Raw genomic sequence first — 23,144 nt, 5'->3', positions numbered from 1 at the left:
TGTGGAAAACATAGATTTAAATATAGAATAACAACAAATAGTCACGGGTAGAACCTGAATAAAGTGAAAATTTTAGTAAAATCAAGAATTTGGATCGATAAAATCGCATTAAATGCTTTAAATTTGAGGAATTCGAAGCAATTTTTCAAAAATTCCCCAATACCCAAACTTCTAAATGGCGGCCATTTTTTCCGGGGACGTTCCTTTTTGGAATAAAAACAAAATAACTTGCAAACAACAGCCATTTTATGTATTCGTCGGTGGCCGTTGTTTACAGGTTTGGCTGTATTTTAAGCATTAAAGGTACAGTGCCATTCCGTTCCAATTTTATGTAAAAAAAATAAAATAAAATAAAAATATAAAACTATATTTTATCTAAAACAATAAATTTCACAATTTACACATTGCTAAACGGTGTTTTCTATATTAGGAAATTGTATTTTTCTTAAAAAAAAAAAAAAAAAAAAAAAAATTGAAAAATAAAATATTACTAAATCATTTATCATCGTTTAACCTGTTTTATATTGAGGATAACATTTTAAAAATTTTTGCGTGTAAATAGACTTTATAAATATAAATTCTCACTTACAATATTTAATGCTAGATTAATAAAGAAACATTTTATTTTAAATCGAATTTGAAACATGTGCAAAACAGGTTTTTTAAAATTAATAAATTTAATCTTAATTATATTTTTTTCGAATTACATTGATTCATTTAATTTTCAATTGGCCAATGAAGATCGAATTCAGAAAGTTTAAACGGATACACCAACAACTGCCATAAATGATCGGGTTAAATTTTGGATATATGATTATAGATTAGAAATAAATTTGGCACTAGAGTTAAGCGTCACCTCTTATTGAAATGAATAATTATAACATTTAATTAATTAATTTACATTAAACTGGAAGAAAAGAATCGGCCCGAAGCGGAACTCGAACCCGCTACTCCCGCTTACCGTGCGGACGCGTTGCCAGTTACGCTACCCGGATATATTTGTATAAGTTTAAACTGTTTTAAAATTTTTAAACTGAAAACTGATTAATTGATTTGAAGCACTTTAATTGGTAACCCAATTAAAGTGCTTCAAATCAATTAATCGATTTTCCTCGAACTGGATTCGTTCATTTGAATTTCAAATTGACCAATGGAGGTCGATATAGAAGTTTTAAACGATTTTAATAATTAAAACCGAAGATTACTTGATAAAAAAGTGGTGTAAATCGTAATTATTAATTTAAAAAATTCCGAAAAAAACTTTAAATTAGGTTTAATTAATAAACTGTCCGTCAGTTTAGCATAGTTAAAATCGTCGTTGAGTGACAGCATGTGCATGCAGCTTTAACTCGATAATTGCTTATTCAGAAAAAAATCAAACGTGTCATTCATTAAACAGCAACGGCAGAATAAATGAATATGTTTACATCTTTATTACGACAAGCAATAATTCAATTAGTTATTCATCAACTGTCAGCGTTAAAATAGATTTCCATGGATCCATGTCAAAACTTCGAATAAAAAAATATATATTAATTAAATTTAATCTCAATTAGAAGGGGAAAAACGGAATTAACCTTAATTCTTTTTCTTTTGTTCTTGATTATTTTGAAATTTATTCAAATTAGCTTTATCTGCCCTCCTTTTTTATCATAAAACATATTGTCCTGTTAATTTGCATTAAATTTAAAAAATAAAAACATTCTGTTGAGAAATTTGTCGGTAAATTAATCCAGAATTAGTCTTTAAGTGTTAAAAATACGTTTGAAAAGTTTCTCAATAAATTAAATGGATTTTTAATTTTAAAAGCCATTTTTTTTCAAATTTTCGTCGACAGTATTGGTCAATTTAAATTTGAATTAACCAATGAAGATCAATGAACAGATAACTGAATTTCGGACAAACGAATAAGATAGAATAATTTAAAATTTTAAAATTTTGAATCATCTCGTGTTATTGGCTTACGTAAAACTAATCGATTTCGCCGTTATTGATTACTTTTAAGCATTTTAACATATTTTACAAGTAGAATATAAGATTTATCATTGAATAAAATGTATTAAAAACATTTTAAAACAATTTTTTGTTCAGACTTTAACGAAATTCAGACTTTATTCCAGTTGAGAGAGAGAGAAAAAAATCTAGTTTATAAGGATGTGGTTTGGTTATCAACTCCTACGCACAAATCACCCACCACAAAGAGAAAATGCCAGTTGGACTGGTAAAGTTGTTTATTGTTTTAGTGGAAAGTGTGAATTTGCACCGAGAGATAAGCAACAAATTTCTTTGTAACCAGAACAACAAAAGCAATGATTTGTTTATGAAACTTAAAAGACTTAAGAAATATGAATATTCCATTAACCTTTACATCATTCTTTTTTATAAATAAACATTAAAAATATTTATTTTCTCGAGTCAAATTTGATTTTGTTTTTTTAAATTCTAAAGAGTATAAAAATAACTTAAAGCCTACTATTTTAGTCGTGAGATAAGTTCTCCCCCGAATGGCTGGGATAGATCCGCTTTTCTTATCTACTTTCTTCACTTCTTTGAGATCTGGTTTCACTCCGCAGGCTACCATTCTCTCACTTTTTCTGCCATCGAGGCCACTTTCACCTGTCTCTACTTTTTTTCTTTATTTTTTTTTAAATATCTGACACAGTCTTTCTATAGTCTTCCTCCGCATCCATCTATACATCCTGTTCTGTTTACACGCATGACTCGTTTCCCCTTCTTCTTCCTATTCCCTATCTCCAACTTGGTCTAATTACACTTTTATAAACCAACCCTTCAATTTTCTTGCTAAGGTATTTTATATGGCAGACGTGTCTCTTCGACTGCTCTCCAGTCCGGATGCGTGGGTTCTTTTTAATTTATATGATCCGATAGCGAACTCCCATGTCCCAATTACTTAAAAACTTTGATGCCCTTTAATTTTACTCTCTTTCAGATTGTCTGAATATATTTTTTTGTCCTGAAGAATTTTATACATAATAGCAACGGGGATGGCCTATAGCCTAACCCGTATTTCCTATCTACTGCGTGATGTATTGTCTAGTTGCAAAATGAAAAAGATTTAGGGAGGATCCGTGGCTTTAACCTTAAGCAAACCTTGCTGATAAACGTTGCTTTCGATCGTATACATTAAGGTAGAAGTTATCGTTGAGAAAGGACAAGCTTGAATATTTTTCTTATGTAAGCTTCTATATAAAATCAATAATACTAGAAGAGAATTTAATGTTTCTACTACGTCCTCCTTTCTTTAAACATGAGCTAAAGCTACAATTCTTTTGATCGATATCCACTAGAAAATTTAATTATTTTTCCTTTTACAGCTGTATATCTAACAATAGTTTCAAGCTACTGTTTACACCTTGAGGGCTTCTAAAATAAATATTTTATAGAACGTATCTGTAATCTAATTTTATAGTTTGTCACTGCAGCTCATCTGAATTATTAGATTTTCTACTTTTATTTATAAAGTTTTTCTGTCTATTTTTTTCTGTAAAATTCTATCAAAATATATAAATGCCATTGGTTGCTCATCAAAGTACATTTTTTTCCTTAACCTCCCTCTTGCCACATATCACATTTCCACGTTGTCAGCCATATTTTTTTCCATCCTTCCAGTTCCTGGACTTTATATAATCAGGTTTTACTAAATTCTTCTTTAACTTTGAATATTTTTATCTTCAAATCGCTGTAAATCTATAAAAACCACCACATCAAACAATTGAAAAACAATTTATTCATGAATATTTATTTCCATGTCACGGATGATTTATTCCTTGTTTTTCCTGTTTATAAACTGAAATCCATATTTGGTTTATGTGAACTTTTACCATTTTCAAATCAGTTGATGGAGTCGTGCCCAAAGTTTAAAGATGACACCCAAACTTTAATTGTATATCACGAAATCCAAAATTACAATTAAAATTTTGTACACCCGCTACTAGATGGCACCACTTAAAATTAGTATCAAATTTTAAAATTAAATTTTTTAAAAAAATTTCAGTATATTAAAGAATTCCAATGTAATCAGTTTGATAAAAAAAATAATTAATTAATTAATTTTAAAAAATTCAAATTTTAAATTATTTTTAAAAAGTCAATAGATGGCAGCACAGCGAGTACGCTGCTAACACTTCTAGTAAGTAACATTGTAATAACGTCTTTAAAATTATACGTGTATATTTATTATTTTAGTAAAATTTTTATATAAAATAATGGTTTATTTATTTTATAAATTAAGTTAATTTTAAGTTAAAATATTTTACTTCAGTTCCAGCTAAATGAAAATATTTACTGTTAAGAATCTATGGCACCATCTGGTGTCGATAATAGAAATAACATAATAAAAAAAAAGCGAGAGATATAATATTATATCGATCGCCATAAGATCGACCCAAAAGAGAAAATAGAATGATAGCCACAATAAAATAGTTATATGCTACTTCTACTACATAAAATTTGCTTTTAAGGAGGTTTGTAACATTATATTCTTTCATTATTTGACTGTTCGATACTATTTTGCTATTAATATTCTTGAAACGAATGTTAATTAAATCAGTTTCTTTTTACATTTATGAACAATACTTTTAATAAAATTCAACTCAAAGTTTATATATATTTAAATATTTAAATCAACCAATAATACAACGAAAACGTTTTTTAAAAAATTTCCATCCATTCAATTGGATGATTTTGAAATTAAATCAACCAATAGCAAGCATTACGCAATTTTCAAAATTCAAACAGGAAAAGGGCATTAATAATCAGTTTGTTCAACTTTTTAAAAGTTCATACAACAATAAATTCTTTGAAATTATTTAATTAGATTCATTTAGAGTAATGTAAGCTGTTGAAAGGACAAAAAAACTATCCTAATTATTTTTTTCTTGCAGTCTGGATGGAGAAACACGATCTGTGTAACAGTTTTTTTCCTTTCTCGTATAGTAAAAATTGTTTAGTCATCTCTTTTTATTCCATTTTTATGAAATCAAATGGCAATATATCTGTCAGCTGGATGAAATTCCATCAAAGTAAAACGTCTTGGCAGTGAAGTTGCAATATTTTATCACAACTTATAGAGTTCTGCCTCGAGAAAAGTTTAATATTGCGAAAATATCTTTTTTTTCTTTTCTTTCTTATTTAGGATTCTATGCATTAAATTAATTAATTTATTTATCTACCGATTAAATTTAAGCACACACTTTTACTATCCTATATAATTTTGTATGGCATAATGTCAAGTGCAAGATGGCTGATCAATATCGCTTAATTTCTCTTTTTTCCTTTGTTTTATTTCTTAAAAGAATTACGTTTTTCTGGACCATTTAATTCTCATTTTATGATGTTTCTTCATTTGAATATTTTAAAAATTCGATTAAATGGAAAATATTTACAAAAATTACATTCTTTATTCGTAATTGGTAAATTTTAAAATCGTATACCCATATAACCAATAGAATTCGTCGACATGTTTCACATTTAAAAACATTGATTAGATTAAAGTAGAGAGAGAGAGAGAGAGAGCCATTTGTCGATTTATTTAAATTATTTTAAAAATCTAACCAATGAAGAACTAAAATCGTAACTATTCGAATGTTTTAATAGGTATCAATTGATTGGTCGATGTTTTAAATATTTTTAAATTAAACCAATTACGGTTGCGCAATTGAAAAAAACTGTTTTTTATGATTACAAATTAGATTTTTGTGTGTGTAACCTTTTCATTTGATATTTGATGATGATTTATTATTGTATATATCATTTACGACCATTTTCCAAATGATAATGCTTTAGATATCTAAAAATACCAATATTTTGAAAATAGAAGGATTTCTCTAACATTTTCGAAAAATGTTGCAAAACAATACAAACATTGTCATCATTTGGCTAAATTTAAAGTTATATACAAGAAGAGAAAGAGGCCAGTCATTGCTAAATATGCCATCTATTTTAATGGAAGAAAATAAGCGAAATTTTTTTCGATTGGCCTCATTTCGACATTTATTTTATTAAATATCCAGACGTATTTTGATATATTGCAACACGCAATTTTCTTCAAATTGATTTAATATCATGTTAATTTTGTAATAATTACAATACTCATAAACCACGTAAACTCCGACGGCCACCGACAGATGGCAGCACTCATCCGGACCGTCCATTTATCGATTCTTGGACGAAGCTGCGTAGGGTGTTAATAAATTTAATACTCGGATAATAATTGTTGATACTTAAAATAACGCAAACTTTACGGAAATTTATATTACGTTGTAAAATCTCAATAGGTTTTTACATAAGTTTAGTCATTTGTAAGGAAAATTTTATAGAAATGTCATAATATAAGTCAAACAATGGATAATATGGATTCAATGTTATAAAATGAGAACGGTCGGGATTCAGAACTAGTTATTGTGTAAAAACAACGTCTCTTTGATCTGAATGATAACTGGGTTTGGGAGAATAACCTCGTTTCCTCCATTTATAACAGATGCTGTCTTGTTTAGACAGATATAAAGAAATGATCCATTGTTTGTATCAATGAAGCTTTTACTTCATTAATGGAAAAAAGATTGCTTTTCCAACATCTTATAATTTTATAATTTAAACGGATATTAACTCAAAAATAACAATTTCGTAAATCAAAAAAATACTTCAACGTATCGATTTATCAAGTGTTTTCTCAGATACAATTTCTGGAAACCAGATGGCGACACTCGATTTAGTAGTCGCAAACGTCGTTTCAATTCTATATCATTGCAAAAAAGTAATGGAATTAAAAAATCAGTTCAAAATAATAAAAATATTCCAAGAACATCTAAAATATCCTACAATAATTGGCGTATATTCGAGCCGAAAATAAAATGGAGCAGTCATTTGTACCAATGTCCATCCTGCAAAGTACAGTACATTATAATAATACTGTATTTGATTTTTTTGTTATGTTTGCTTTTATGTCGACCTATATCTCCTTCGGAGCGGACGTAAGAGAAAAAAGCCGTGGCCTACTCTCACAATTATCAAAAGTAGTAGAGAAAGTGTGCTTACAAAATAAATTTCGATAATTAATTATTAAACTTTTATCATTGTTTGTATAGTAGCATAACAAGTAGCGGCACAGAAGCAGAAAGCTTGCTTCCTCGCGATTCTTCTGTTTATATAGATATGTAAACATTAATTATATAATAAAGGTTAATTGCTTACACTACTCCCCCATTATTATTGACCGATCTTATCGTGATCGTTCTTTTTTCCGCACCACTGAATAGCAATGTTAAGAAATGATACAACTACAAAACTGAGAATTTTTCCCATTATCTGCTACAATCACGTACCGAATTAATGTTTTACAGTGGACAATTTCTGGAAGAATTTTTTACTCACCTTGCAGCCCTCACAAGAAGTCACACCATAATGATAACCGGAAGCTTTATCCCCGCAAACTTTACATGGAACAAACGATTTAGTTGGAGTTGTACTGTTAGAATCGGCTGGAGCAAAATTTTGATCTAGAAAAAATAAAATTGAAAAAAGAAATCAATATATATCTATAAATATCTTTTTGTTTAAAGATATATTTTACAAGCGTGTCTAATTTTGTAATTATGGTAATGCTTCAAAGTAGCTATTATCGTGTTTATATACTAATATGTCTCTTAGTCTCTGCAGTACTCATTAGATGTGTTCTGTTCCTTTATTCAGTTTATTGCAATAAGTCTCCAGCTTGATAAACATTCTCTCTCGGGATCGTGTTCATTAGCTGAGTAATAGTTAATCTGTTTATGTTCGACAGAACTTTAATTACAACTCTTGTTTAGTTAAACTGAATGTCACGTGATTTTCGATCGATCACCTTCCTCAACTCCACGATTTTTAGCTAACAATTGACTTCACACACATTTCTCCCCCTTTTCTTTTAACTTTCTCGTGATGTAAACCATTCGAGTGTCTTATCGGAGTCATAAAGTTTACATATGATACCTCCCGGGCCTACTTGATCACGTGGAAAATGATTTTTAAAAAAATTCGTAGCTAACAGACACGCTTTATATATTTTTTTTCCTAATGTGATTGCTTTTTGACAAGATGATAATTTTATTTGACAAGAGCATTGAATTCGTTATTATACTTAAACCTTTTATTAATAACAGTTTTGGGATTAATACTTTATTTTAATTAATTTTCATAATTAATTAAAGTAAATGTCGTTATGTAAACACTTAAAAATAGCGTAATAACGCTCGATAATTATAACGAAATTTTGCGCTAGTATAAAAAGTTAACAGAATTATACTTTATAATATTTAGGCCAATTATTTTTTAACCAAATTTTTCAATAATAAAATCAAATTTGACCAATAAAAACGGCGTTTTGGTGATCACAATGGTAATTGGTCTATTTGAATTTAAAAAATGAAACCGACAACAAAAATCACGACTCGAACATTCAAATTTTCCAATCAAATGAAGATTAAAACAAACAATAAATATTCACGGATTCTATTGGATAATTCAAATAACAATTAGCCAATAATCATTCTTTCTTCATTTTTCAAACTAGATTATTGGGTAATTCAAATAGTGATTAACCAATAATCAATTAAGGTTTTAAGTTTTAGAATAATTATTTAATTAAGTAATAATTACTTAAAAGAGGTATACATTTTATTAATAATTTAGTAATTTAATTTAGTTTTAATTTACAATTTTATCTTATTGTAATGCGTTATTCATTCATTTGAATTTGAATAATAAAACTGATTACAAAAATTCCGATTTAAATATTTAAATTCTCAATCAACAGAAGATTAAAACAGAAAATTTAAAATTAAGCACATTCTATTGGACAATTCAAATTCAAATTAACTATTAATCAAACTTTTTTTATTTTTTAGAAGAACAAAAACAGATTATTGAATAATTCAAATAATGACTAACCAATAATGATTTGGTATTATTAAATTTTATAAAAATCGATAAAGTAATTAATTAGGAAGTGCTTAAATAAAGAAATTTAAATTATTATTATTATTATTATTATTACTATTATTATTATTATAATTAATAGTTTAATTTCTTAATTAAATTAATTTTATTTTTATTGTATTTTATACAAATTACATTTTATAAATATATACATAAAAGATTAAATATAATCGATAAAATGTGTTATTTAGAAGACTTAGTCCGTTAATCCGTTTATTTCAATTTTAAAAATATTCGAATCTTCCAATCAATAGAAAGAAAGAAATTTTCTTTCTCTAAACGAATCCTATTGGACAATTTCAAATAAAATTAGCCAATAATCGATCAAAAATTTAAAAAAAATAATAAATAGATTATTGGATAATTTAAATGCTGAACAACCAATAATCGACTAGTATTTTTAAATTCTAGGGGGGGGGAAGTGATAAATTAATTGATTTAAAATAAGAAATTTAATTTTATATCCAATTTGATTTTTTCTTTGATGAATTTTATACAAATTTATAAATATATACAAAAAAGATTAAATGCAGCCAATAAATTGTGATTTTTTCAAGATTTTTATCTAGAAACATATTTACTTAGTTTATTTTTTTCAATGGTTTTATTGTTACCAAATTTATCCGAAAAGGCTATTTTGCGGGAATTTAAAGGATTTATGTTTCTATGTAAACAAATATGCTCTAAAATAGAAACTGGTTTTTTTCCCTGTAATTTTTTTTTTTAATATTCCTCTTTTAAGAGCCCATTTCCACAAATTCTATACTTGCTACCACTGACAATTTTCTTGTAATTTCCTAGACACGAACGAAAATAAAGCAAAGGAACGTTTTCATGAACCAGACTTCATCCTCGTCGTTTATTATTTCTGACTTTATCCTCCTTCAAAAAGAAGAAATTGACATTAATCCAATAAGTTGTTTTCATACATTATTAAATGTGTAGAAGGCATTCCTGATTTAAAATTTAGCCAATTTTGTTTAAGATTTTGGCCGAGAAGATCGCATTTTATATAAAACTTGGCACGATTTTATTGTTTTAAAGCAAAGTATTTTAACGCAAATGAAAAACGAATTATCCAGAGGAAAGATATTAAACTTGTTGACATCATACAGATAAGAGTTTAACTTATGTAAGAGTTAAAATTTCATTAATATCACGTCGCGTAATCTTCGGTATCAATTTTAAAATGATTTTATACAAGTCCCCGAGTGATGTCCACTAAGGTGAGTTGCCCCAAAAGTCAAATATTTCTAAATAATGCTGAGAACGTGCAATCTTGCAAATGTCTTCTTTTCCCTCTTGCAATAAGCATGATCACCATTTTAAAAAACTGCATCATTTTTAAAGAAATGTATAAGAAAATGAAATTTTAATGTCCTTCGATCGAAGATTAAATCATTTATTTTTCAACATTTTAGGCTCTTTTTATATCTTGCATCTGGAAGGATGCTTTGTAGAAGAGTTGCTCAATATTTTGTTTATTTAAATAATTTTAGGTGATGTTTTAAGTATTAAGAGGCTTTCTTTTTGCATTTGTAATAACAATTTTTACCGTAATAATTCTTAAAAACATAGTTTAATTTAACTGGAATTTGGGCATCTCTTCGTAATGACCACGTTTCTCTTCTGATGACCATGATAATTTTACGTATAAAATAATACGTACAACTTTATTTAAAGTTCAATAACACAGAACGTATACAGGAAACGGTGAGCGAAATTCCAAGAATACTATATCGCGTCATTAATGAATATTTTGAATGCGGATGTGGTTAATCTTTATAGAACGAACAGCGGGATGTAAACCATAAAAATTAAAAATATACGCTTAAGAAATTTCCTAAATAATCAAATAAATAGTCATCTAATTATTTCTTAGAATAAATAACAAAAAACACAATGGTTTCTATCAATTACGATAGTAAAATACCATCCGTCACGAGATAGGTGTGAAGTAATTATCTGACCACCCCTCTAATCCCATTAACATGCTAATATGTATCTTATATTAATTATGAATTCCACTCGATCTGTTAGAGATAAGCCAAGAGAAACAAGAAAATCAGGTCAAAGGCTAAGGTCGCCCGACTCTTCGCTTTCCAATGATGAGAGATATAACAGACCGGTCTGGAATCTTTTGAGAGGGTCATTGACCTCCATGCCTATAGTCTTACCCAATGGAGCCTCTTCTTCCTTACTCACCCTTTATTCCTCCCTCGTCTTTGACTATTTAGCCAATGCTTGAACTATTTAAAACACTCGTCATTGAAGAAGAATAGAACGGCTTTTTGAAGGTTAATTAAAAGTCAAAATTATTTTGTCACTTCTTTAAGGATCCCATTCTTCTAGAATAGAATGAGACAGGCAATTTTCTTTTAAAAAATGCAATTTTGGAACCGGGCGAAGCTCTTAAACTTCTTAACTTCCGGTTGATACGTGTTGATGCAATACCCCGTTTTAACGAGTTTCGTTTTAACGCGTTATAATTGAAAAAAAATCGCAATTTTAAAAGCTTAATCAACTAACGTTTTCCTTTGTTCGCTGAGAGGCAAATTATAAAAAACCAGGGTGAAAGTTTTTCTCAGAAATTTTTTTATGGTAAAAATATCTGGTGATATGACGTAATTTCGTTATAAAAGACGGGAAACACTTTACAACCGGAATAAATTGATCTTCCTTTATTTTAAATTATTGCAACTTTAATTTAATCATGTATGATTTTTATGCGTTCTTGTCTTATTTCCTTACATTATCGAGTCATCAATGGACTTGACCTCTTCCCAAACAAGACGAACAATCGGAAATAACTGTTTCTAAGTGTCACGCGAGACACGAATGTGGTTCGGTCACGTGAGAAGAGAGCCGTTATTCGTCACGCCACAATACAAGAAGGTGATTCGAAAACTATAAACATGATCGTCTCTTCCGTCTTCGATCCACTTGTTTCATTAGCAAGTTTTTCCCCCTCTCTCTTTATAACTAAAGGTAAACATTTCACAAGCTTTATTTAAATAGAGAAGTCAGGGAAATGACCTCTAGCTTACTAACCAGTTTTTGTTGATGGAAATTGTTGCAAATTTCGGCATCTACATCATTCTAGTATTTTTACTTTTTATAAAAAACAATTTTATAACCTTCTATACGTTATAATCCCCTAAACGGATCACATGACAAACAATAAAACAGCCGTTTCTATTAATAAATGACCTGAGAACTGGATTATAGATTAGTTTTCTTTGATTTTAAATACAACTCATGCTTGTTTTAAAGAATTCGAAACAATCAGTAAAGAAAACAAGTAAAATAAAATTTTGAAAATTTAAAAAAATGCAATAACCAATTACAAGCGAGTATTTAAAAATTTGAATAATACGCTGCTCTTATTGGTTAATATACATTTAAATATTTTAAATTATTTTAAAAACTTACAAACAGGTGGTATATTTTAATATTCACAATTAAATATAATATAACAATTTACAATAATTAACAAAAAATATAAATGAAATAATGAGAGGTCAACTGATTACCGTGAAAGCTTTGAAGACATCACGTGATTATTATGAAAATCTTTTCTTCCGATCAAAAAATAATATCACAAATTATAAAATTGGATTTTTTCACATTAATTTCAATAAATCAGGCCACACAACAGATTGCCTTATAAGATGATAAATAATTGCATTTGATATGCCGTTTAGATAACCTTAGCCCAATTTCCTACAAATCAGATGAGAGATGAATATTTCTTTCGTTTTGCATGAAAGGATATTTCCTAGAAAGTAATTCCATTTTCTAATTTAATCACATTTCTTGTAATTTCTTAAAAACAAAAAAAAATTATTATTATTTTTTCAAATTTTGAATTATGTCATTACATGCAGTTTGAAACCGACGAACTTTTTCTTCTCGAATAATCCGTGACGTAAGAACGACGTCTCGTTCATTTCGTGATTATTTTGAATAATTCATCATTGCGTCCGGTTAATTTATGAATTATTAATTAATGACATATTCTCGATAATTACGTGCGAATTGATTATAATTATTAGAAAATATACAACTTATTAAATAAATGAAATTAGAGAAAGCTGAAGGGATGTTTCTAAAGTGATTTGACATCACGCAAACGGAATGAAATTTGCTAAAATTTTTTTAAAATTAATTTTTAAAAAATTAATATAAAGATAAATCTGTGCGTCTTAGATTGTGTCAAAAAGAAACGAGTATGCAAAACCAAAAGCAAGTTTTTACTGGAAATTAATTAAGCCCTGCCATATAAATATGGATGCGCGATCTACATCATTAAATGAAAAGCTTAATTAATACATGGAGTAAACAATAATTTTAGAATTTATTTTAAAAATAGAAATTTGCGCATTAACATGTGGTTGAAATTACACAGAACAAAGAACAAAATAACATTTATTTCTACCAAGATTATTTCCAAATGTCGCAATAATTTTAATGCGCATAAATAAATTATATACAATTTTAAATTTAATAAATTTAGATATTCATTAACTATTACGAAAGATATATTTATATATGTACAAATAATGTAAAGAAAATAATGTAAAATTATATAAATGTTACGCAAAGAATTGTTTAGAATTGATTATCTGAACAAAATTACCGTATTATTATTTACAAAGGAAAAAATAATATACTTTACGTGCCATAAAACATTAATTCTCAAGAATATAAGTTAATTTTAAAGGAAAAAAATTAAATAGATCTGCTAAATATCAAGAAATGCGAGCTTTGACTTATTAATAAGTACCTTTTTAGAAGTTGATTTGAATTTTGTATGGCACGTTGACTATTTTTTTTACTATATTCTGCCCAATAGAAATTATGCGCCGAAACACGTGCCGAGTAGAACACAGAAAAGAAAATAATAGATCAATTTCTGATAATTAAAAATGAAGCTTTTTATGAAATTCGAGCATGCGCACTAAGAACAAATGTATAGTACTTACACATCTGTACTTTTAACGAGGATGGATTAATATAGAGTTTTTGAGAGTTTAAATTCGTTTTCCTAAGAATTTAGTTAATTTACAAGGTTGAAAACATGTTTTCTCTTTAATTACTAGAAGTTTATAGCGAAATGATTAAAATTTTTGGAATGGCTGGAAGGACTTCTCTGTAAAGAGATGATGCGAGCGACTATCTTAAATGATTTCTACAAAATTAAGGAACTAGCTAACAAAAACAAGACATTAAATGATGGACAGCTTGTAATTGCTTCCGGATCATCGTTGATTTCGTTATACTTGAAAGAATCGACTAACGATGTTGCTTTCCTTGATTACTAATTTTGTTTTATTGAATATAACGATCATTTGGCAAAAGGGAAAAAATTAATCTTTTCTGCTTTTTCTAGAATAATTAGTGTCTTTCTAACCCGTTATAAAGGAACTAAATCGTCTATAATTTTTATTTAAAGAGATCTCAGAATTTCGCATGAATGGAAAGTAGAGAAGTAAAGAAATATATAAGAAAAGTCAGAAGATCCTCAGAAAGCCACAAATTAAAATTATCAATCGATTTAAAAATAAATCATCTACAATAAATTTACATAAAGAAACCATAAATCTATATAAAGAAACACAGAATAACCATAAATCCAAGTGAAAGAAGAGCATAACAGAGAAGCTATGCATAACAGAGGAGCATAAGAGTAAAATAGAAAATCATGTAAGAAATTATGGTAATTCCATAAAAGATTCACACAATAAAGTTACAAAACTTCCAATAATAGCTCTACATAAAAGAAATCATCCACAATAAATTTATATAAGAGAAACGTATGAAAACACCCGTAAGAGATCAATGACATCTTGTACATTTTTCTGTTTCTTATGGATAGTTTCTCCTGATGTAGTTGACCTTCCGCTATATAAATATAAACTAAAATAATTAAATTATAAATTTTAAAATATATTTATGTAAAAAAAAAATTTACATTTAAAACTTGCTAACGATGACTTATTTTTCTTTATTACGACTAAAGGATATAATTTGTATAAATTGTTAAGAAAAGAATTATCATTATAAGAATAATGTCCACAGTAAAAATAAAAGATTTAGATAAAAATAGAAACACAATACACGCAAAATGATGTAGAAACGTGAATATGAAGTTGCAAGTAAATATTTTTTCATTAAAGCTAATAATAAGAATCTACAGGAAAAAATGCATTTCTTTATCTGCATTTCCTTCTTTGTGAAGGTATTAAGTTACATTTTTAACAAGTTAACTGAACTTTAGAGTAATTTCTTTTACCAAAATAAAAAAAAAATAAAATAAATAAAAAAGCGCAGAATAATTCAATATTAATTTAAATTTTTATACTTTTAAATAATATTATTCAATTATATTCATTAATCTACTAAAATATGCAGACAACTTGAAAGTTTTAACGCCCAAATCAATTTTTTACAGGATGAAGTTTCGCATTAAATTCTACGAAATATCGATTTTTAGATGCAATACTTAATTTAGTGCTATTCTTCCGAAGTTTAATAATATATCTACTCCAGTTTTTAATCGTATTTAACATATTTATATATTTAAATTCGTATTTCTTGATAAGTATACGACGCGCATAAGTATGTTCATATTTAAATTAATCTAAATTTTGAAGAAAAAATACACGTTATTAGAATAGTTTTCCGTTCTCTTCCCCACATATTAAGGCGCAACTTTTGCGAATAACACACACATTTTTAAAAATATATATATTATTTGTCTAAACGAAAACATAAAAAAAATTAATTTAATAAGAGTATTGTTATAGTTAGTAGACCTTTCAGAATGGGATAATCAAAATATATTTTACACACGTTAAAAAAACGTTAAAAAATAAAACTGGAACAAGCAATCATTTAAACAAATGCATAATTAAGAAAAAAAAACTTGAAGCATTCGTTTAATGATTGCGACATAAGGATCATTAGTTGTGAGAATTCGGGTGATTGATGATCTCGGAACAGAAAGATCTATCGAACAGATAAAATGGCGTCCGGTCACGTGACCGGCGAGTGATCGATTTTCAATTAGTGCGGGTAAGCGTGAAAATGTTTCTCTCCTGAAACGGATGTTTTCAAGATATATGTAAGTTTGTAGTTATCGAAACAAATTTGATTAATATTGTTTTTAAAATCGTTAAAACATCTTAAATCATACCCAACAATTTTTAGAAACGATCAAGACAAATGATATTCATACAGTTTATGTCTTTGTTATCTATTGTATATATTACATATCAATATGAAGACCATACTACTTTAGTTACCAAAACAGTTGATAGATGGCTCGACTAGGTATGTTTTAAAAAATATAAAAAATAATAGAAATTTTATGCAAAACTTTGAAAATTTCTTGTAAAATTATTTTTTAGTAAAAGCTATTTATTAATTAATTAATTATTGTTTAAAATTAACTAAAAAATCCATTAAACCGAATTAATTTTAGAATCCAGACAGGTTTATAAATGGCTGCTGAATTTCAGCGGAGAGAGGCGGGTGTTGTGATGTTGATTAATTAAAAAGGGGTTAAATTTCTCTTAATTTACCTATAAAAATGTTGGTAAATGTGTGATATTAATCGAAAAGTTCTCATTTTATTTTATTAAAAGAAACATCGTTCTAGAAAATGCGCATTATATGACGAATTGACACAAAATTGGTCAATTTCGAAGGCAGAATCGAATTGAAACAATAAAATTTTCCTAAATAAATATCTTATAACCAAATTAATTTAGAATATGTGCAATAGATAAAAGATGTATACATATAGAATGACCTGAATAGCTAGTTTTCAGGTGTTCTAATTTCGTATGAAATCTTAAGAAGCATGTTCTCCTTGTTAACTGCATATGATACAAGAATCACTGTTAAAAAACGGCAGCTACATAACAATTTGTAAAACTGGAAAGTGTTACATAACGTTATAAATCCTGACCTAATTTTACAGGTGGGTAATAAAAAAAAAAGAAAAAGAAAATTTTAACTCTCACGAACGACCTCATTTTTGAGGATTTTCTTTTTTTTTTTTTTTTTCTATCTCTTTTCCATGTGCGTGGGAGGATAGTTATCAATACCGAAAGACACGAGATTCCTCGAATTTTAGATGAATCTAATTATGTAGAGGATTGTTTACTATTGATTGCTGCTAACTGCTTATAAATTGCTTCATACAATTGCACAGTTACTGGACTGAAAGACAATATAGTGTAGATTTTAATAACCTGCAGGTGGTCGTAACATGCCGAAATTTAGTGGGAAAGATAGTGAAATTATGGGAGTGGTAATGGAGAGACCTATGATGTAATTGTTTTCCAATAGAAACTCAGTTTAAATAATTTAGTGTAAGCATTTGCAGTTCCTGAGTCTACTTCTTTGTATTCAACGGTGAACAATGCACTTTGCCAAGCAATTTTTGCACAATTTAGTGTGTACACGAACCCTTCTAGCTAAGAATTGACTCTAGAGATACCTGCCAATACAATAATTTAATTATGCAACTGGGTGTACAATGTTACACGCCAAAATCACGTTATAATGAGAACGATAATAGCCGAGTTTTCCAAAATAGCAACTTTTATGAAAATTAAAGAACGTTAGCGTCAGCAAAACAGTTTGTATAAATAAATTACTTAAGAAGGGGGGAAAAATGTTTTGTATGTAACCTAATTCATGTTACTTATTTTTAGCCTTTGTTTTTCTAAAACATATTATAGTAAGCATTGCGCCATTCATTGTTAATGTTAACCAAACCACAAAATAGAATAAAATTATTTTACTCTTGTATAAAACAGAAAATATTTTAAATAATAAATTTTACAACCTTGAACCACAGAGTCTACAAAAAAGATTTTTAATTAAAAAATAAATAAATATTTAATTTTTTAGCAATGCCCGAAACGAATTTAAACGAGAAACCTAATTAAATCTCGAGAAAAGTGATTATATAAAAGCAAATGATCCTACTTAATCCCGAATCCACACAAGCGCAAATTAATCCATCAAAGAGTTGTAAGGAGTCAACGACCTCACGTGATCCAAAGAAGGATGTCCTGCGGAAATATCCATGTTTGATAACATTAATGTGCATAGTTATGTATAATGGAAGAATTATCCGCAATAATTTTTTTAAATCAAATTTTTATGATATTTTTAAACAAATTAATATTTCGATTGGCGCGTTTCGCTTAACAACTACTCGAAATTAGAACGGTGCGAAGAAAATAAATGATGTGGCAACACAAAACGAATATTTAAAATTGATTAATATCGTTCTGTAATTGGATGGAATTTAAAATTATTGCCGTGACGTCATCGCTCGACGTCAGAGTTGAGTTTTAAAAACGGTAAAGCGATTAGGAGCGTTTTAGAAGTTTTGAATAAACAATTTCGATAAAGAAAAGTCATCAATGTTGACGATTCGAAGCGGAAAACCAATTTCCTTCATCCACGTTTAGTAACAGGTGAAATCGCAGGCGGAAACGTGACGTGATTCACGTTTACCGTCACGGCCACTACTCCCACTCTACAGAGACCTTGACTTGCTGGGCTGGATATCAAGGTCTGACTACGTCACGTGACTGTCGGGGGTCAACGAACGAGCGGCCTCGTTCACTTACACCATCGGAATAACGGTACACCCGGAAGAGTATTCCCTCTGCGCTCTTCCTATTGGACACCACAGGCACGTGGGCTGATCACGTGCTCCTACCGGAATCACTTCCTTTATTATTGATATGGCAACTTAATAGTGAATGGATACGAAGTTTAATAAGGAGATTAACGAAATGGAACGTTCCTCTGCGAACGTTTAATCGCATGGAATGTTTCGGAATCGAAGAAAAATTTATAAATTATTAAATATACAACAAGTCAAGATGCGTAATGACGAGTATTGTGAAAAAAGCATTTTCCGTTTATAATGAAATGTATATAATGACGTATTTTAAATTGTTCGCAATAAACGGGAAGTCCGTTAAACGTGTACTATTCAATTAATTAAATGAAATTAAGATTTTAACGCAAAATTTGTTCTAAATCAATAAAATTTTTACATAATTTATCGCACCAAATTACCAAAAATTAAATAAACATATTTTAAAATTAAATAAGAATTAAATTTTTAAAAATTTTACATGAATTTTAATCAGCTTCTTCTATCCATAAACATCTTGAAAGAAGCAATAAATTTTAAATTATATGTAGATATATATTTAATGAAACATGCTGGTGTTTTTATTTAATAAAATTCAAAATTATTTTAAATAATTCGTCGAAAAAAAATTTAAAAAATTAAAAAATCGAACTTGACGTAACAAAAAAGGCATGTTATGTTTTGGACGTTTCTTTCCGTAAAAATAAATTACGATTACGTAAAATGTTAGTGATCCGTAACAGATCACTATAAAAAAATTACTCAAAAAGCGTTTTATCCGATTTAAATTTAACTAAAAAATGAGCGAACAAAAAACCCTTTGTTAATGGTTTAACTATGAGTAATATCATATGTTGAAATTTTGCAGGAAGGAAGATATTTATGTTTTCTACTTAAAATACATATTTAGATAACGTTTCATAAATTAGATATTTAATCATAAAGAGGGCAGACACGCATACACATACTGACTAAATGCGGAAGGTGAGAAAAAAGCGAAATTTCTACATCAAAAAATATTTCTGAAAATAACATTACTAAAACTAATTTCGGATATAGAAGTATATCAGGTTGTTGACGCGAATAGAACTGAATTATTATTATCTTACATGTTACATAAATAGAAAAATAATGACACCCCGATAGGTAAGTTGCTATTTTAGAGTAGTTTTTAGTGTTTAAAAAAATAAATATTTATAAATATATTTTGAAAATTATAATTTCTGTATAAAAAAATATAAAAATAATAATATCCGGAAATTCAACCGGTTAAATTTCCGCGGAATAACAGGTGAAATTAAAGAAAATAAGTGGAAAGGACGATTGTGACGTCACGTTATTTAAGGTAGATGAACCCTTTCGTTCACGTGACCGTTCAGGAAGATAGAAAGGAAGAGCTGTAACGGTCCTTGCACGCTCAACCGGCTTCAAGTTCAGGGACAGATAGGAGTGTCTCTCTCATCTGCAACTATTTCTTTTTACTTTTTTAAATTCAGATTTGAAATATTTCAAATGTTTTTTTTTTTTAAATTGAAAGAATGCAATTTTTGTTAACTTTAAAATATTTATTATAATTATTTTATCATTAACATATATAGTAATAATAACGGAAATAAACAAATAAATAATAGAGTTGGGCGTTTCTTGGGCGAATTTTACGTTTCCATTTTAAAAGTGTTAACGCTTTATCGAATTATTATTTTTAGTGCCGAAGGATATTAATAGTTAATTAATACTCGTTGATTAAAATAGATTAAAGTATTAATAGAATAACGATCGTGTTTGTTCATATTAAAAAAAATAAGCGAAAATTTTTTTGAAGGCAGACGACTTTTGTAATGTCGTCACGCACATTTCTTTAACTTTAGTTACGAATTTTAAATAATTAGCAATTTACTTAAAATTACATATTAATTAAATTATTAATTATTTTTATTAATTAAGATGAACTCTTTACTCGTAAGTTATTAAATAATTTAATATTTAATAAATTACATATTCAAAATGTTTTAATATCGAAACACGTTTCGCTATTGGTAGATTTTTAAAATACGTATTCGATTAAACCAATAACACGTTAAGGACACAATTAAATATATTCTCATCTCATACATTGGAAATTAGGTACAAGGACTATTTAAATTTTTGGCAATTTACGTTCTTATCCATAAATAACTATGGGATATATAATTTAGTCGGGAAAAATGAATAAAATAACAGTATTGAACAAATCGGATTCTTAGAAAAAAGAATCGGAGTCCTTGGAACGAAGGAAAAAGTTATTCTGATTTGTTTGATAAATAAGATTAGAACGTGAATCGTAATGAAATCATATGTTGAGAAATAACGTAGTAGCGAAGGCCTCGTGCTGGTTTTAGACAACAAGATTAAAAAATCACCCCGTTTGATAAAGTAAACTAACACGTTTTTTCACTGGTCCAACAAGTAATCCGAGTATTACAACCTTTCTGAATACAAAATATAAACTTCTTTCGACGAGGATTACACGAAAAGATCCTCTCCCATTATTAACGCTTCCTTCATTGTTTTTAACGTATTCCTATATCAATCTTTTAACATTTTCTTGTCTGTAATCACTAAATTGATTTATTCGAAATCAAATTATACACTTTTACATTGTCTTATTTTTATTTTTATTTTTCAAGGTTGTTTACTCTGTAATGCGGAAGCTTACCTCTCGGCTCTTACGGGCTAATATTTTAGTTTTTAAAATGCTAGACAAACACGGAAGTTTTAATATGAAATCTTCAATTTATTAGCATTAACCCGACCTTGAAGATTCTACAAAATGGCGGTTTTGAATTTTATATAATTACATAAATTTATACGTAAAAATTCAAATTTTACTTCATATTTTTAAGAGTTTAAATATATATACGTATATTTACATTTAATTTTTCATGCTAAAGTTTACACTTTATTTTTTTTTATTTTTTAAATAAAAATATTAAATTATGTAAAATTATAAAGTCTAAACCGATCACTATTTATTATTCTGTTGTTTATTAGAATATTTTAAAAAACTGCCTATAAGAACTGCAAGAAATTTCAAATTTAAGGCTTTGATTTATCTAATTTACAAGATTTAAAAAGAGCGATGAACTTCGAATATTTTCAAATTTTAAAATAGTAACAAGCCAATAAAAGAAATTACGATATATAATCTGCCAATTAGCTTTCGATTACATTCTACTTTAAAAATATACGTAATTTAAACGGACCAATTAAGTGGCAATTACATTAAATTTAAAAAATGCGTAATTTAAAAATAACCAATCGCTGTTTAAATTTTAAATTCGAACAAATCAATAAAGTTAACTTAATCAATTAAGGGGTAACGAGGACAAAGACGAGATTTTTACGTCAGTATAGAATTTCTTTCAAGAAAAAAAAAAGGAATTAGGATAAGAAGACGTAACTTAAAACGTGAAAATAGGAATTTGTGTGAGATAAGCAATAACCCAAATGACAATTGCAACCAGTGTTTGTCATTTCCGGACTAATCCTCTAGATGTGACGAAACAAAAGTAAAAGTATTGTATGATCGTGTTTTTTTTTTGTGTGTGTGTGTTTTTTGTTCCGCGTATCACGAAGATGGATACATTATAACTGGCAAGGACAATCGCTTATCAAAAAACAACAATTAGGTTAGAACCTTTTAATGGACGAATTTTTCTTATGTTTTATTAATACGTTCAATGTCTGTAGATCCGGGAAGCTAAAAAATCTGCACCTATTATGAAGCCAACCGATCCTGACTGTTCTACTTAAACCAGTGACGTAACGAGATATTTGGTAACCATATTCGCCCTGTCTTACTTTTACGGTAGTAAATATCCGATTAATTGATGAAAACAAACTAAAATTGGGCATTGGGAGTAATGTATCTTTATATTAAATTACCCACTTGAACAATTCATTTCAACAATGTTAAAGTAGTTAAGAGAGATTTGAACAAATTTAGAAAAATTGATTTGATTTATTTGTTTTTCCTTTTGACAATTTTTGACCATAAACAAATAATTTTTTTTCGGTCAAGTGACACATTTTTCAGCTTTTTTAATGTAAAAAACTTCGTTCTTGATTATGCAAGTACCCTTCTTAGAGGTTATGTATGGATTTATTTATATAAATATGTGATAAATTGCAAACTTTATACAGAAACAAATTGGATTTCCAGGCAAATATCCAGACAGTCGGCAAAAGAAACTAAATCTTCACGTTTTCTTTTAATGTCTCTCTAAATAGATGTATAAATAGAGTCATACACGATCCGATAATAGAAGTTATATTCGGGTATAACTTTATCAATAAATCCTTTACAGACCTACGCCTTTCGTCCTGTACGAGTTCGTCCAGTTTCGACGAATATCCATAAATAAAATCACTAGCAGCGTATAGCCTACATACAACTAGAAAACGCATTTTCACTTCACGT

The 23,144-nt window shown here is 28.1% G+C and overlaps 1 protein-coding gene across 2 annotated transcripts in view; it reads right to left on the bottom strand.

Annotated features, from left to right (window-relative positions):
• Positions 1-23,144, bottom strand: part of Eip78C (Ecdysone-induced protein 78C) — a 116,635-nt gene that overhangs the window by 75,304 nt on the left and 18,187 nt on the right. For both annotated transcript variants that reach the window (XM_067265391.1, XM_067265390.1), the window contains exon 2: positions 7,393-7,517. In XM_067265391.1, coding sequence (XP_067121492.1) covers positions 7,393-7,517 — 125 coding nt within the window. The remainder of the gene's footprint in view (positions 1-7,392; positions 7,518-23,144) is intronic.

The sequence above is a fragment of the Centruroides vittatus genome, unplaced genomic scaffold, assembly GCF_030686945.1.
Source record: "Centruroides vittatus isolate TY-2023 unplaced genomic scaffold, ASM3068694v2 contig_221, whole genome shotgun sequence".
Lineage (NCBI taxonomy): Eukaryota > Metazoa > Arthropoda > Arachnida > Scorpiones > Buthidae > Centruroides > Centruroides vittatus.
This window is presented reverse-complemented; position numbering and strand designations above follow the sequence as displayed.